General features: G+C 50.0%; 1 protein-coding gene across 2 annotated transcripts in view; it reads right to left on the bottom strand.

Moving 5' to 3' along the window:
• LOC138566825 (diamine acetyltransferase 1-like) overlaps window positions 1-17,704 on the bottom strand; it is a 355,000-nt gene that overhangs the window by 49,666 nt on the left and 287,630 nt on the right. For both annotated transcript variants that reach the window (XM_069644517.1, XM_069644511.1), the window contains exons 4-5: window positions 14,836-14,919; window positions 13,687-13,788 (exon numbers count right to left, since the gene is read on the bottom strand). In XM_069644517.1, coding sequence (XP_069500618.1) covers window positions 13,687-13,788; window positions 14,836-14,919 — 186 coding nt within the window. The remainder of the gene's footprint in view (window positions 1-13,686; window positions 13,789-14,835; window positions 14,920-17,704) is intronic.

Below are 17,704 nucleotides of genomic sequence, written 5' to 3'. Positions count from 1 at the left end.
CTTTTAAGCCCTCACATGGCCTCCCCTGTCACACTGCTTATAGGCAGGTAAGTGATTGGACAGGGTATGTAGCCAATTGAGGGATGGGGTGGGGTATTTAAGGAGGTGTGTGTGAGTGCATAGGTGTGGGTTAGTTGGTTGAAGACAGGATACGGTGGAGGACGTCGGAGAGACCAGTGGAGGTGAGGGCGTTTGGAGTGCAGATGCTGTTGTTAAGGAGGGGTTCTGTGGAGTGTTTGTGTGAGAGAGAGGAAAGTGTGAGTATTGGAGGTAGAGTAGGAGTAGTGGCAGAGTGGAATAGTAGTAGGAGCAGAGGTAGTAGTTGGGAGTAAAAGTAGTAGGTGGTGGGAGTAGCGCGGGAAGAGTATAAGTGGTAGTAGTATAGGGGTGAGTAGGGCACCATATCCCTGGGTGAGTAGGGCACCATGTCCCTGGGTGGGTAGGGCACCATATCCCTGGGTGGGTAGGGCTCCATATCCCTGGGTTGGTAGGGCACCATATCCCTGGGTGGGAATGGCACCATATTCCTTGGTGAGCAGGGCACCATATCCCTGGGTGAGTAGGGCACTGTCAAGACCGGTGGGGGGGTCTGTACTTCCGCTCTCTATATGGTAGAGGAGAGGCACAGAGGACCCCAGCCAAGATTCTCGATTGTGGTAGCAATGGACGAGCAATCAAGGCCTAGCTTCTCAGGAGGTGATGCAGGCTGGTTCTTAAGTACAGTGTATCCCCAAGCCCCCACAAAGGAATGTCCACACACTGTATTACTGAAAACACAGTCTTTATATAATTAATATTCAAAGGTTATGTACACTTATCACAATAACGCACTTTGTGCTCAGGAAAATCAATAATGATAAATATCTACAATTCTAAAGTGGTACCACTAATATTAGACCTCATAACAGTGCATTCACAATACTGTAGCAATGGCACGCAGATCAATAAGCAGGAAACCAGCAATAGAGAGAGGAGAGATACCAGAGGGTTGAAACAATAGGCAGAAGACTGGCCCTTGCTACTGGACACAGTTCTGTGTGGAGATCCCCCCACCTGGGCAACCTGTAAAATAAAGAGATATAACACAAGCCCAGTCCATATATTGTTCAACAGTCTTATTCTCTCCTACAATGTTTTTACCCCCCCAATGTACCTGGTGGAGTCGAGTTCTTCGAAGAGGCGTCGACAGATCCTTCTTGAATGACCCCCTTTAAAGCAGGAGTCACGGATCGTCGAGAGGCGTCGAGAAACGTCGAAGACCTCGGGGTTCGGCGACGGGGAATCGACGGCCCTTCTTGAATGCCTTCCCTTTCAAGCGGGAGACACGGGGCGTCGAACGTCCGTCGACAAACGAGGTAGAACGATGTCGAGGAGGCGGCAGCTTCGTCCGAGCGGTGCTCGTCGGCGTCGGGGCGTCGGCGTCCTGCAAGGCGGAGGTGTGCGGGGCACCTCGACGACAATAGTTCTGGACCGCAAAGATTGTAGAGACGGGAGCCCAGCAAGGGCGTCGAGTCGCTCGAGTCTTTGGGATCGTGAGGTGGCGGGAAACCCACCGGCGGATTCTCCTCGGCGCGTTGGTCGTCCTCGACTTTCTCCGGCAGGGCAAAAGCGGTCGACGGTGCGGACGAGGGAGTCCTTCGAGTCAAATGTTCTTAGGCAAGGAGCGGACGGCTCCGGTCGTCGGCGGCTCGGCGTCAAGTGGTTCCCACGGCTGGGCAACACAACTTCGACGGGCCTCCAGCGGTTGCACAGACCTGCGAACCCTGGTCGACGGCAATGGACTTCGACAGCGTCGATGTCCGGGTGCTTTACTTCGGTCCCCTCGGCAGTCCCCTTCTCCGGTCGGCAGCCTTTCGATGGTCTGGCGTCCAGGGAGCTTCGGCGAAGATTCAGCGGTGCTCGATGGTCCCTCGGAGCACGGGAAGAGGGCGCCTTACCAGGTCCTCTCTCGGGTCAGTCCTCGACGATTTCGACAACCTTCAGTTCCGTCGAAGCAAATGCCACAGCAAGTCTTCTTCTTCCAGCTGGACGTCGAGGATCAGCAAATCCAGTTACTCTTGAGTGGAGACTCAGCTTCTGAATGCTTCTGAACAATTTCCAGTGGTGAGAGGTCCCCAGATATACTATTCTGTCTCTCATCCACACTGCTGGCACACACACAGCAGCCAATCACACAGAAGGGCATTCATGCAGTCAGTCAGCCAATCAGGCACACAGTGCATTCAGGCCACACTCCTCCCTTTCAGACACTCACAACAAGGAATGTGGATTGGGACAAGTACCCAGCCATTCAACACTACACACTGCATTCAGGCCAGTTTCGGGCAGGGCTGTCTCAGTCTTTGTCTCTCATGCCAGAAACCAGACAACCACAACAAGGAGTGTATATTGGTCACACACTCCATTCACCCAGGTCCCACCCACAGGAGGTACCCATAACATACAGTCACTGGGAAGGCTCCAGTCAGTCTAGCTGGGCCTTCACAACAACACCATATATGGAACTTCCACCCAACAGCCAGCCAGGGGGAAGGGACAGAGCCAGGGCTTCCCAGGACTTTGGGAAAAACAAGACAACAGGCAATAGAAAGCAAGAGGCCACAGGGGCCATCTTGTTTCTATCAGGAATCAACTGATCCCAATGGCAGGGCCTGGGTATCCCAAAATGGAGGACACCCAGAGCACCTGTCAAGTTTAGCATGGAGCTGCCACCAGCCCATACCCTGCTCTGTGGGCCACCCACAGGTGCCCAAAAACATACACTAGGGGCACAGGGTTGTACCCCTACCCATGGGTGCCATAAGGGTATCCCATGGGTCTGTTCACCAAACCAAAAGAGAGCTGCACTGCCAGGAGTCCCTCATGGACTCCTGGGCAGAAAACATGACAGAACACACGGTAAAAACAGAAAAAGGACAAGGATTCAGAGGCCCTGTCCCTCAGATGCATTTCCGGCATCACAGTCGCCCCCCCCAGACTGAGGTGGAGGGTGCCTAATCTCCCACGGGATAGACACCCTCATCCAGACGGTCAACATACCTTCTGGAAAGGCCATCTGCATTATCGTGACTCTTCCCTGGTCTGTGCTCTATGGTGAAGTCTAGCCCTTGTAGGCTAATCGACCACCTGAGCAATTTCGGATTCTCACCCTTCATTTGCATAAGCCACTTCAGGGGCTTATGATCTGTTTGGACCTTGAAGGTGGACCCCGTAAGGTAGGGCCTAAAACGCCTAAGGCTCCAAACTATACTAAAACATTCCTTTTCAACAGTAGCCCACCTAAGTTCTCTACCCTTGAGTTGTCTACTGATGAATATGATAGGATGTTCTCTCCCTTTGTCATCTAACTGGGACAAGACAGCTCCAATTCCGGTGTCGCAGGCATCCGTCTGGACGATAAAGGGTCGGCTGTAGTCAGGCGCACTCAACACAGGTGCCCTACACAGACTTTCTTTCAAGCCATCAAAGGCCCTCTGACAGTCTTCAGTCCAATTAACCTTCCTAGGCTGTTTGGGTGAAGTTAGAGCTGTCAGGGGTGCAGCTATGGTTCCATAGTCTGCCATGAAATTGCGATAGTACCCAGTGAGGCCCAAAAAGGCTCTCACCTGGGTTTGAGTAGTGGGAGTCTCCCAGTTCTGTACGTCCTGTACTTTACTGGAGAGAGGTTGGATTTGACCCCCTCCTACCTCATGACCAAGATAGGTAACTTTCCCCTGAGCTATCTGGCACTTGGTGGCCTTGATAGTGAGGTTAGCCCTTTTCAAGGCCTGCAACACCTTATCCAGATGTGTCAAATGCTCTTCCCAGGTGGAACTGTAGACGGCAATGTCGTCTAAGTAAGCCACACAAAAGGCTTCCAGCCCACTGAGCGCATGGTTGACCAATCTCTGGAAGGTGGCAGGGGCATTCTTCAACCCAAAGGGCATGACCCTAAACTGGTAGAGTCCCTCAGGTGTGGAGAATGCCGTCTTTTCCTTGGCATGGTCCGTCAGAGCTATTTGCCAATAGCCTGAGGTAAGGTCAAAGGTGCTCACAAATTTGGCAGCACCTATAGTGTCCACGAGCTCATCAGCTCTGGGCAATGGGTGCGCGTCAGTTTTGGTGACGGCATTGACTCCTCGGTAGTCCACACAGAACCTCCAATCCTTGGTACCCGCCGGGGAACTTGCCTTGGGGACAAGGACCACTGGACTGGACCAGGGACTGGTGGAGGGTTCAATAACACCCAGATCCAACATCTTGGCGACCTCAGCCTGGATGTGGTTTTTGACGGTATCTGACATACGATAGCTCCTGCTTTTGACAGGCACACTGTCACCAGTGTCAATTTCGTGCTTACACCACGGTGTAAGGCCCGGTGTCAGTGAAAACAGAGGGGCATACTGCTGGAGCAAAGCCCGGCAGGCCCTCTGCTGCTCTGTTGTCAAATCTGGAGAGAGTTGTACTCCCTCCACTGAGCCATCCTGAGGGTTGCTATGCAGCAAATCAGGAAGGGGCTCACTCTCATCCTCTTCTTGCCCTGAAGCTAGCAAGAGACATGAGACCTCTGCTCGCCTGTGGAAAGGCTTGAGCCTGTTGACATGGAATACCTGGGGGGCTACCCCAGAGGCTCCCATGTCCACCAGATAATTGACTTCGCCCATCTTGGAGATGATCCTGAAGGGTCCAGTCCACTTGTCTGCCAAAGCTCTAGGCTTGGTAGGCTCCATCACAAGGATTTCCTGTCCCGGAGTCCAATCCACTTGCGAAGCTTTCAGGTCATGCCAGTACTTATTCAATTCCTGGCTGGCCTTGAGATTTGCTGTTGCCTGACCCATCATTTGTGTCATCCTCCGCCTGAGGCCTAACACATAGTCCCCCACTTGCTTGGCGGGACCTGGAGGGGTGGCTTCCAAGCCTTCTCGGATCAAGGCGAGGGGCCCCCTCACGGGATGTCCAAAGAGTAACTCAAAGGGGCTGAAACCAACACCCTCTTGAGGTACCTCTCTGTAAGCAAACAGCAGGCATGGCAGGAGGAGATCCCATTTCCTCCTTAGGGGCTCTTCCAAAGCACCTAGCATGCCCTTGAGAGTTTTGTTAAATCTCTCAACCAGACCATTGGTCTGGGGGTGGTAAGAGGTGGAGAACTTGTAGGTTACCCCGCACTCTTTCCACATGGTTTTCATGTAACTAGACATGAAGTTGGATCCTCGGTCAGAGACAACCTCCTTGGGGAATCCAACACGGGTGAAAATGCCCAGGAGAGCCCTGGCAACCACCTTGGCAGTAACAGTCCGAAGGGGTATTGCCTCAGGGTACCTGGTGGCATGATCTACCAAGACCAGGATGAACCGATGTCCACCTGAAGTGGGAGGGTCAAGGGGACCGACGATGTCGATGCCCACCCTCTCAAATGGTGTGCCAACCACTGGTAATGGCTGCAGTGGGGCAATGACCCTGCCTCCAGTCTTGCCAGACAACTGACAAGTTGGGCAGGTCCTGCAGTGGGACTCCACCTCTACTCCCATCCGTGGCCAGTAGAAATGGGCAGAGAGCCTCTGCTTAGTCTTCTTGGTCCCAAGATGACCAGCCAAGGGCACCTCATGCGCCAACTGCAGTAGGAAGGGCCTGTAAACCTGGGGTACCACCAACCTCTTGCGGGCACCAGGTTCGGGCTTAGTGGGCTCACTAACAAGGAGCTCACCCTCCCAATAAATCTTGAATGTCCTAGGCACTTCACCTTGTGCCTGGGACAGGGCCTGTTTCCTCAGGCCCTCGAGAGAGTGGCACTCTCTCTGTCCCTTACAGAAGTCTGCCCGGGAGGGTCCCCCTTCAGCTAACAAGCATTGAAGGTCGGGATGATCCTCCGGGTTGAGAACCTCTCCCACAGGAGAGTCTTCTGTCTCTTCTCCCACAGGAGTTGAGTTTGGGTTTTCCACTGGACCCAGCCCGTCCGGAGCATGGATCCCAATGGGTGCTGTCGGAACAGCAGGAAGAGAAGGTGTTCCCTCCACAGAGGTGGCCTTCTTGGTCTTCCTTCTTCTTGCCTTAGGCCTCGCCTTTGGCTCGGGTACCTGACTCACAGCCAGACCCGGTGTCACCTGTGACCTAGTGACTGCAGCAGCAGTCATGGGAAGACCATCCGAGATCAACCCCAACTCCACTAGATCATTTCCTAACAGAATGTTAGCAGGGACATTGTCCTGAACCAGGACAGGAAGCTTTGCTGTCTTGTCTCCAATCATGAGTGTGACTAGGGCTACAGGCGATAATTTGGGAGGCCCACCAGCTAACCTGGTGGTTCTCAGAGGAGCACCTACATAGTCCTCTGGCTTGAGCAGGGTCCTGTCCACCACTGTCATGCTTGCCCCAGTGTCTCTCAAACCAGTGGAAGGCTGGCCATTCAAGAGGACACTTCTCAAAAACCTACGGGTGTTCTGCGGGATAGTTGCCAGTACTTCTGCGTACTGGTCCCAGGCCCCAAGGGACACTAAGGAAATCTCTACCGGAGCACCAAATGTGATTCCTGTAGAGGAGGGGTAAGGGTAGGTCAGGCTGACAGCCTGTACTCCAAGTGCCTTACCTTTACACTTGGGGTCACCCCTTTTGTGATCCAGAGCCCCACAATCCCAACAAGTGCCAGGAGTGCGGGGTACGGTACTGGAACCACTGGGAACCTGCTTTGCAGCAGGTGGACCACTACTCTTATTCCCACCCACAGAGGACTTATCCCCACCAGATTTTTGGGTCTTAGGAGAGGAAGGTTTTGGTTTACCCGACTGTGATTGCTTTTGGGACTCCTCAGCTTTCTGAGAGGTCCCCTTTTCTTTGTCCTTGTCCTTCCCACTGGAGTCCTTAGGGGACACCCGGTGGGAGACCCACTTGTCAGCCAACCTAGCCAGCTTAAAGGGGTCCAAAATGTTCTGGTCAGCCACATACTGACGCAGCTCTGGTGAACAGGCCTCAGAAAAATGCTCAAAAAACAAGAGGTGGGACAACTCAACAAAAGTTTTCACCTTGTAACCGTCAATCCACCCCATCATGTTCATGTGCGCAGTACTCACCCAGTCAACCCAAGACACATTCTCTCTTTTCTTAAAATCCCTGAACCTTTTAAGGTATTGGGTAGGTGTCTTGCCAAACTTGGCAATCAAAGCAGACTTCATACACTCATACTGACCCCTTTCTTCCACACTCAGCTTCAGAATACAGTCATATCCAGTTTGAGGCACTCTGCTTAACAAACACTTAGCCCAATCTCTTTTATCTACATCATGAATTGCACAAGCCATTTCAAACGCTTCAATCCATTGGAGGATATCTGAACCCTCCACAAACACACCAACCAAATCTTTCATAAACTTGGTGGCTGGGGACCTGCCACTCTCAATTGGTCTAGCTGAAGTCTCCACTCTAGCTCTCTCTAGCTGGATTCTCTGACATTCAGTGTCCTTGTCTTTGAGCGCAAGATCCCTATTCTTGAGTTCCACTTGCTGTGCCAGCTCCTCTTTCTTAAGCTCAGCTTCTATTTCCAACTTGCGATATTCAAAGGCCAATTTCATCCTTAATAACTCAAGTTCCATGGAATTGCTGGGGTTTGGAACAGAGGCAGCAGGAATGGTGGCATTCCCAGAAACAGATTCAGCGACAACCCCAGGGGCAGAGTCCTCACTGGTTGCATCCCCCCCTTCATCAAGGGTTTCACCATCAGGCTGGTAGTCCACCAGGGCAGCTATCAGCTCAGCCCTAGACTTATCCACAAAGTCTAACTCCCTGGCTTCACAAGCACTCTGGAGAGCCTCTAAGCTCATCCGAGTCAATTTACCATTTGCAATGGGCTCCATTGCCTGTAATGCAGTTATTTGGTACACACCCAAACCTTAATCTAATAAAGTGCGGATATTTTGTAAGTGGCACGGTTATACACTGAGTCTTAAAACCATAAGCATCCCACCGCTGCCACCAGCTTGTCAAGACCGGTGGGGGGGTCTGTACTTCCGCTCTCTATATGGTAGAGGAGAGGCACAGAGGACCCCAGCCAAGATTCTCGATTGTGGTAGCAATGGACGAGCAATCAAGGCCTAGCTTCTCAGGAGGTGATGCAGGCTGGTTCTTAAGTACAGTGTATCCCCAAGCCCCCACAAAGGAATGTCCACACACTGTATTACTGAAAACACAGTCTTTATATAATTAATATTCAAAGGTTATGTACACTTATCACAATAACGCACTTTGTGCTCAGGAAAATCAATAATGATAAATATCTACAATTCTAAAGTGGTACCACTAATATTAGACCTCATAACAGTGCATTCACAATACTGTAGCAATGGCACGCAGATCAATAAGCAGGAAACCAGCAATAGAGAGAGGAGAGATACCAGAGGGTTGAAACAATAGGCAGAAGACTGGCCCTTGCTACTGGACACAGTTCTGTGTGGAGATCCCCCCACCTGGGCAACCTGTAAAATAAAGAGATATAACACAAGCCCAGTCCATATATTGTTCAACAGTCTTATTCTCTCCTACAATGTTTTTACCCCCCCAATGTACCTGGTGGAGTCGAGTTCTTCGAAGAGGCGTCGACAGATCCTTCTTGAATGACCCCCTTTAAAGCAGGAGTCACGGATCGTCGAGAGGCGTCGAGAAACGTCGAAGACCTCGGGGTTCGGCGACGGGGAATCGACGGCCCTTCTTGAATGCCTTCCCTTTCAAGCGGGAGACACGGGGCGTCGAACGTCCGTCGACAAACGAGGTAGAACGATGTCGAGGAGGCGGCAGCTTCGTCCGAGCGGTGCTCGTCGGCGTCGGGGCGTCGGCGTCCTGCAAGGCGGAGGTGTGCGGGGCACCTCGACGACAATAGTTCTGGACCGCAAAGATTGTAGAGACGGGAGCCCAGCAAGGGCGTCGAGTCGCTCGAGTCTTTGGGATCGTGAGGTGGCGGGAAACCCACCGGCGGATTCTCCTCGGCGCGTTGGTCGTCCTCGACTTTCTCCGGCAGGGCAAAAGCGGTCGACGGTGCGGACGAGGGAGTCCTTCGAGTCAAATGTTCTTAGGCAAGGAGCGGACGGCTCCGGTCGTCGGCGGCTCGGCGTCAAGTGGTTCCCACGGCTGGGCAACACAACTTCGACGGGCCTCCAGCGGTTGCACAGACCTGCGAACCCTGGTCGACGGCAATGGACTTCGACAGCGTCGATGTCCGGGTGCTTTACTTCGGTCTCCTCGGCAGTCCCCTTCTCCGGTCGGCAGCCTTTCGATGGTCTGGCGTCCAGGGAGCTTCGGCGAAGATTCAGCGGTGCTCGATGGTCCCTCGGAGCACGGGAAGAGGGCGCCTTACCAGGTCCTCTCTCGGGTCAGTCCTCGACGATTTCGACAACCTTCAGTTCCGTCGAAGCAAATGCCACAGCAAGTCTTCTTCTTCCAGCTGGACGTCGAGGATCAGCAAATCCAGTTACTCTTGAGTGGAGACTCAGCTTCTGAATGCTTCTGAACAATTTCCAGTGGTGAGAGGTCCCCAGATATACTATTCTGTCTCTCATCCACACTGCTGGCACACACACAGCAGCCAATCACACAGAAGGGCATTCATGCAGTCAGTCAGCCAATCAGGCACACAGTGCATTCAGGCCACACTCCTCCCTTTCAGACACTCACAACAAGGAATGTGGATTGGGACAAGTACCCAGCCATTCAACACTACACACTGCATTCAGGCCAGTTTCGGGCAGGGCTGTCTCAGTCTTTGTCTCTCATGCCAGAAACCAGACAACCACAACAAGGAGTGTATATTGGTCACACACTCCATTCACCCAGGTCCCACCCACAGGAGGTACCCATAACATACAGTCACTGGGAAGGCTCCAGTCAGTCTAGCTGGGCCTTCACAACAACACCATATATGGAACTTCCACCCAACAGCCAGCCAGGGGGAAGGGACAGAGCCAGGGCTTCCCAGGACTTTGGGAAAAACAAGACAACAGGCAATAGAAAGCAAGAGGCCACAGGGGCCATCTTGTTTCTATCAGGAATCAACTGATCCCAATGGCAGGGCCTGGGTATCCCAAAATGGAGGACACCCAGAGCACCTGTCAAGTTTAGCATGGAGCTGCCACCAGCCCATACCCTGCTCTGTGGGCCACCCACAGGTGCCCAAAAACATACACTAGGGGCACAGGGTTGTACCCCTACCCATGGGTGCCATGAGGGTATCCCATGGGTCTGTTCACCAAACCAAAAGAGAGCTGCACTGCCAGGAGTCCCTCATGGACTCCTGGGCAGAAAACATGACAGAACACACGGTAAAAACAGAAAAAGGACAAGGATTCAGAGGCCCTGTCCCTCAGATGCATTTCCGGCATCACAGGCACCATATCCCTGGTTTCTGTAGTAGTGAGATGGGTGTTGAGGGCACCATATGCCTGAGAGTCGAACAGGGGCTAGTAGAGGGTGAGCGGGGCACCATATCCCCGGGTTCCTTATCCATCAGTCTCTTGGAGCAGTAATGTTAGTAGAGAGGTAGTGGTAGTAGGGGAATAGGAACAGTAGTGGAGGAAGAGTGAGAAGAGCGGCAGTGATTGGGCAAATAGGAGCGACTATTGGCATTAAGTGAGATAGCAATTATAAGGAGGGGAATAACCAGGGACGGTAGAGTAGAGTGAGAGGAAGGAGGGAAAGGAAACCACCGAGGTAGAGGGATAGTTGAAAGTACAAGTGGAAGTAAATAATAAGAGTGGGAAAGGAAGTAAGATCGAAGAGTGAAGGTGGAAAGGCGGAGTGAGATTGGAGGTAGAGCGACGTAGTGAGAGGAGAACAGTTGCTGGGATCAGTACAGCAAAGGGTCAGGTGTGAGAGGTTGTGAAAGAAGTGTACGTGACGCAGGGGGAAAGAAGGCACAATTCTATATTACTGGAGACTAACCAATGATAGGAGAGGGAAAACTAGAGGTGCCCTAGGAAGTCAGGTAGTCTGTAACGCTCACCTGATTCCCACGGAGGCGCTGACCCAAACTGGACTGCTACAGTTGCTTCTATGACTATGATGAGGCGTAGAACTCGGAAGACGCTCTGGGCAGCACCACCGAATATTGACTGTCTGGCTTGTAAGGTGAGTTTTCTGCAGGTGGAAGAAAAAGGGGTAATTACAAGCTGGTTGGATAAGTTCTCCCACCAATCTTCTGCTTTTCCCACTTCTTGGTTCTCGACTGGTCTCCACGAACTCTCACCTTTGGTTTAGTAAAGCCGAGCTCTCCATCCTGCTTCTGGTGCAGGGGCGCGTGGAATCCAGTTACGTCACTGGATGATTTCAGTGTTAAGGCTCAGTGTCCTTTTGTGGCTTGTAATAGTCCTTCAGGTGCCGAGGAGCTGTTGGCGACACCACCACTGCTGTGCAAGAAGAGGCTCGTGAGTATAGAAGATCTGAGGCCGCTTCTGAAGGAGCACCCTTTTATAATGTCCTTTTCTGTCTTTCAGGTGCCGAGATGCTGTGGGCTATGCCGCCGCTGTTGCACGTGCGGTGGCACGTAAGTATAACTGAATTGTGGCCGTTTCCAAATGGGCGCCTCTGATAATGTCTTTTCCTTCCTTTCAGGTGCCGAAATGCTGAGGGCGATGCTGCCGCTGCTGCGCGTGAAGAAGCGCGTAAGTATAACTGAGTTGCTAACCCTTCGGCTCGGACACCACTAACAATGTCTTTTGTCTTCCAGGTGCTGGGATGCTGCCGAAGCGAAGGCCGCGGTGAACTCCGGTGTGATCACGGATGGATAAGGTAAGCGAGCGCAGCTGCGAGCGTGTTGCCCGTTTTCTAACCTTATGTCTTTATTTGCAGGTTGTCGGATACTGGACTCTTGTGGCTGAATTCTGGTGAGTAGATGTTCCTGTGCCTTCTCTTCATCCACAGGTTGCTGCTCGAGAAGCTGAGGGTGTGTCTGGACCTGGAATGCAGGAGCCGACTCGGTGAGCGTCCTGCTGCTGTTGCAGAATAACGCGAAGCACGTGAATTCTATCGGGCGTGGTTTAAATAGTGGAGAAGTGCTTTGGTGCGTATTCTTCCTCCAGCCTCACCCAGGTAAGAAAAGAGTTCCAGTGTCAGAGGATTAGCATCAGCCCCACCCAGGTAAGAAAAGAGTTCCTGTAACAGAGGATTGGTCCCTCCCAGCCAGTGGCTGGGACTTCACCCAGCTTGAATTGTTCTAGGTGAGTATGCAGCATGGTCTGCCACAGGTAAGTCCACCCAATCACTACTGCACACTTTAAGAATATGAGCACGGCGCCCATGGCGCCGGGACTGTGGTTCCTTATGAGACTGGCGCCAGAGGCGCCAGGACATGGTCCAAAGGGCCCCTGTAGGGGTCTGCTGGAACCGGGGGTGTGGATGATGAGCCTGCTTCCGGGGACGCTGGGCCAGTCTTGGCTCCTCGGGAGTAGCGCTCATGACATAGTCATCGACTTAGAGAAAGCGCATGTAGTGGTAGTCAGAAGAACCGATAGGTGTTACAGATCGGTAGTTTACTAACAACCAGTAGGGAAGTCTGATGCAGGGAAGTCTAGCGCTAATATTCCCATCCCATTAGGCCCTGAAGAACCAGAAGAGAAAAACAGCCATTCTGACAATTAAGTTCAATGAACACCCTTGGACTTTTCCAAAGAGTCAGTATGGTTATTGATGGTGGGCCGCCCGTCACAATATATCTTCTATCTCTATATATATAAAAGGGAAGTTTGGGGATATGTCTTTGTGTCTGTTTGAAATGTTCAGCATACTTCACATCATGCTACAAACCTGACATTTGGCATGTGGGCAGGTTCCATGGAGTAGACAACATGAAAAGTATCAAATATACATTTTTCAAAATTTTATAAGCTGTTTTTTTAAGCTATCTGCAGTGCTTGGATGTGTGCGTGTGTGTGTTCGTTTGAAATGTTCAGCATACTTACCAACATGCTACAAAGCTGACATTTGGCGTGTGGGTAGGTTCCATGGTGTAGACAATGCTTACTCCTGCCATATGGCTCTTTGCACCGCAGTTCTACGTTCATTGTTCCTAAAGTTCAGCAGTTCATTGTTCCTAAGCTTTCCACACTACCGGCATTGTAGCTGACATTAGCGGCACTCACTTTTGAAGTCATGCGGGTGACACAATGCAGTGCTTTTGCAGTAATGCGGGTGACAGGAAACGGTGTATGTCTCTTCTATTGACACGCACCCACCTTCTGGAACATGAGCCCGGTATCTGCTTGGAAGGCCCCCACAATTCTCCAATTTTGCAAATCTCTAAAAACATGGCCTTTTCAACAGTACCTGACTAAGGACTAATCCCAAGGGACACAAAGACTGACGCACGGACAGCAACTCACAGTACTACCCTACTATTAAAAGGTGCCGGCCAAAACGCTTGCTCATCACACCTTGCACAGCGCTCTGCTGCTCTCGATCTAGGTCTTCGCTTTAAACAATAAAATAAAATAATACAAAAGTAACTTAAGCGTAGGGTTTCATGTGTTCTACCTGTTAAGGTTCTTAGTATGAATTCATAAATTGCTTTTTAGACCTCACTTAGAATAGCCTTTTTATACTACATTCATGCATATGTTGGTATTGATGAGATAGAAAATGATGTTCATTGAGACACCAACCTCTTGAGAATTACAAAAGACAGAAGCCTGCCTGGGCCACAGCCCATGGAAGTCTCCTGTCCTGCAGCTTCCCTACCTCTGTATTCTGACATGACGAACAAATCCTCCAGACACAAGGATCTCCCTTTCCAGCTGCTGTAGGTGAAGTAGAAGAACAGGTATCCAATGATGGTGAACCCTGCAGGGGAGGAAACAATATTTTCGCAGGTTTAACACTTATTAATATTTCCTGCGCTTCTATTACCATAGACCAGGTACTATAAATATAGATCAGAGGTAAGTGAACAGAGTCTCTCCAGATGTTTTGGACTATGGCTTCCATGATCCTTCACTATTGACTATGCTGGCCAGGGTTTATGGAACTTGTAGTCCAAAGGAGGAAGAATAGCTCAGGGGCACATAGTTTGTCTTGTCAGCAATACAACACAGCACAACACAGGTTCGAATCCCGATCCCGCGCTTAGAAACCACTCGTTGATATTAAGCACGTTATAAAATGACAATTATAATTAACCATGCTGTCAGCCAAAGAGTGTGCACCCCTAATATAGAAAATGAGGCATTTGCAGAGCGTTATGTGGTGCCCCAGTAGAAGAGGAACAGGTCCTGCAAGTGCCACAGTTGTGCAGTGTCTGGTGCATGGGTAAGAAGTGACAGCGTGTGATTGGGGTGCACTGGCAGTGCCATGGTGTCTTGTGAGTGGACGAGTAGGCTGTGAACTAGGGCCGAGTTGAGGGATCCTAGCCGAGTTGAATGGGGTGCCCAGATAGAGCAACAAGAGCGAGAATAGGTGCCTGGCAGTTGTTTGGGGTATCTCGCAAGGGATGCCACGCAGCAGGGCTAGGCAGCATTGTCAGCCATATAGCGTCTCATGAGTGTGTGTGTGTGTGTGTGTGTGTGTGTGTGAAGGATAGAGGTGCTGGGCACTGGAAATGGGTTTTGTGGTGGCTCGATAGTCTTGTACTCAGGTGCAATGCAGCACAGCATCTATCCTATACCCCTCTGCACTTGCACGTTCTGAACACTCACAAGGCCTAGTAGGTTCGTCTTCTCTGCCCCATTGTCTCTTCGTATTTTGTTGCATTTAATTAGTTAACATTGTTGTAATTACATTGTCTATCATCCTGTCCCCTCGCTTTGAAACAATATTTGCTTCCTCTATAAGCACCTAACAAGTGAACAACATATAAATAAATAAATAATGCCAGCCCTTGCCCTTAATTACCTTCTTCGCTTTTCTGTCCTGGAGGAAGCTCCACCACGAGGCATTTGAATAGCGGGTTGTCTGTAAATCCATCCTCCATCAACACTGGAAAAAACAGAGAAGTGGTGAGAGAAAGGTGGACCTGTACATGCCTCCTTAGATGGGCCTTAAGGTGCAATGACATACGGCCAGCTTTAGCCCCAGCATCTATCTCCCAACTTATACAGATAGATAGAAGGTGGTGGTCGAGGGCCGGGGAAGCGGCCTTCAGCTCCATGAAAAATGGAAAAAACGTATATACTCCTCTGCAGTTCTGTTCCAACAAAATACAGGGTACAAAGTTATTACATCACCAGGCTTTTTTTGCGGAGTATTTTACAGATGGTTTTCAGCCGGAAAAACTAATTAAAAAATATGGGGGTAAGTGGTGTGGGGAATAGGAACTAGATAATAGGGAACATGGTTTTGGGGGTAGAACCCCACCAAATAAATATGTTGTGTCTTTTAGTTTTTCAGGATATATAAATATATATATTTTTTTAATAATCAATGAATTTTATTGGCCAAAAATATTCACCAAAAAACTCCACGAAAACAAATCAGCCATCTAGGAACATACAACCATATATAGGGAAGCACAAGTTAGGTGGAGATCTTAAAGGAATCCACCCACTATGCGCCCAGTGGAGATCTTAAAGGACTCCAGTGCCCAGTGATGATCTTAAAGGAATCCACCCTCTATGCACCCAGTGGTGATCTTAAAGGAATCCACTCTCTTGCACCCATTGGAGATCTTAAAAGAATCCACTCTCTATGCGCCCAGTGGAGATCTTAAAGGGACTCCAGTGCCCAGTGGAGATCTTAAAGGAATCCACCCTCTATGTGCCCAGTGGAGCTCTTAAAGGGATCCACTCTCTATGCACCCAGTGGAGATCTTAAAGGAAGCCACTCTCTATGCACCTGACCTTGCGGCACTGACAAAACCATCAATGGAGGTTATTTTCACCGTTCTTTTGTCATGTGCACTTTACTGATCAAAGGTTAGTGTGTGCAGATATTTCAGGGCTATGTATGTTCTCATGTATAGGCTAGTTATATAGTCATATTATGTGACTATTGCCCTCCAGTAGAACTGAAGCTGTCCATTCCTACCCAGTAAGTATTGGCCTGTCAACACCGCCTCACACGCTCTTGACACATTTTTTCCAACTATTGATGACAAGAGCGACTGGCGGGAGCTCTTGCTTTCTTAAATGTGTTAATAGCCTCTGTAACCAGCAGCTCTCCAGATGCCTTGAACTAAGACCCCCCAGGATCGTGACTATCCTGACTATGGATACTGAGAGTTGGAGTTAAAAACCAATTGAGACCCAACAGACCTGCCGTGACTTAATACTATGTACCTACGTTAGCTTCCACTATACCTACATTTCGTGTAACACATGCTTGTGGGCTGCTTTAATGCACTTGTACCCTCACAACTATGCTTGCTTTAATTATAGACATTAGCGTCAGATTCCTGATTGTCTTACTGAATGCTAACATCATGCTACCAGTCCATGCAACCCGGCAGACAGAGCCTCATCTCGCATTGGCTAACACACAGATTCAAGTTGACTCAGGTATATCCACAATCAACACTCAGTCCAATAGTTTGGGCATGATTAAGCTTACCCTCTTTTTGCCATCCTTAAACCTACCAGCTAGAATCAAGCCAACCAAATTCCTACCTCCCTGGAAGCCCCTTGACCTTACCGTCACCCTCCAAAGCCTCCAAACCTTTGATAGAACCTAATTCCTGAAGTAACCATATCAAAATGAATGCCAACCAACTAGACGGAACACTAGATTAATTCCTAGCAACCCAGACTGACACTTCCTTACTGGTCTCCAACCTCCCATGTCCCATTGCAAATAGAAATGCAAGGCTTGGCGCAAGATTCTGTAAATCATATAGAACTCCTACTAGCCAACCGCCTATAATGAACCAACCTCATCTACCTAAGAAAGCTGCCTCTAAAACGTTCAAAGTTAGTAAGAGAGCAAGTAAGAAGTCTAGACTCTGACTCACCCAACACTAATCCGATGCAAATGAAAGGGGCACTGATCAATGCCAGATCTCTGGTAGCACACGCAGCTGACATTGCTGACTTGTATTTCCTGGCAATAACAGAGACCTGGCTAGATGCAGCAGCAGGTCCCGCCCTTCTAATCGCTACTCCAGATAACTATACGATACTCAGATCTGACAGAGAATCCTCTGGAGGTGGTGGAATTGCCTTCATCGCCAAATCTACATTGGGATTGAGAGTTTCCACACATCCCGCTGTCTCGTCTTGTGAACTGCTGACAGTAAAACTGTCGCTCTCTAATACCCTTACCTTAACAGTACACCTGATACACAGACCCCTAGGACCCATTGGATCCTTTGAGGAGGAAATGATCACCTTACGAACTACCAATACTAAACCAGCTCTGCAGATTCTCATCCTAGGAGATTTCAATTTTGGATTCAATGACCCTAATGATCAACATGCATTAGCTGTGTCACACTCTCTAGTTGAACTGGGTCTAACGCAAAGAGTCCTTCACCCAACACATGAAAAAGGAAGAACCCTAGACTGGGTAGCTGACCTTAATTGTGTGACAACTATAACCGCTATTGAACTGTACCCATGGACTGACCATCTTCTAGTGACCTTTACTATCCATTATTGCGTATTGCCTTAAACAATCCTATTGCTCCGCCTATTCCAACCAGAAATGAACGGAACATCAGTGGATAAACGTAAATCTTTCCTTGAACCTATACTTAACTCTGTGCCTGTCTTCTGAGCCATCACTGCTAGTTGAATTATACAATAATACCATCACCCAAGCCTTTGACAAA

Source organism: Ambystoma mexicanum, chromosome 1p (genome assembly GCF_040938575.1).
Source record: "Ambystoma mexicanum isolate Mex_15411 chromosome 1p, UKY_AmexF1_1, whole genome shotgun sequence".
Classification (NCBI taxonomy): Eukaryota; Metazoa; Chordata; class Amphibia; order Caudata; family Ambystomatidae; genus Ambystoma; species Ambystoma mexicanum.
The sequence above is the reverse complement of the archived record's forward strand: the minus strand, read 5'-3'. Positions and strand labels throughout refer to the sequence as shown.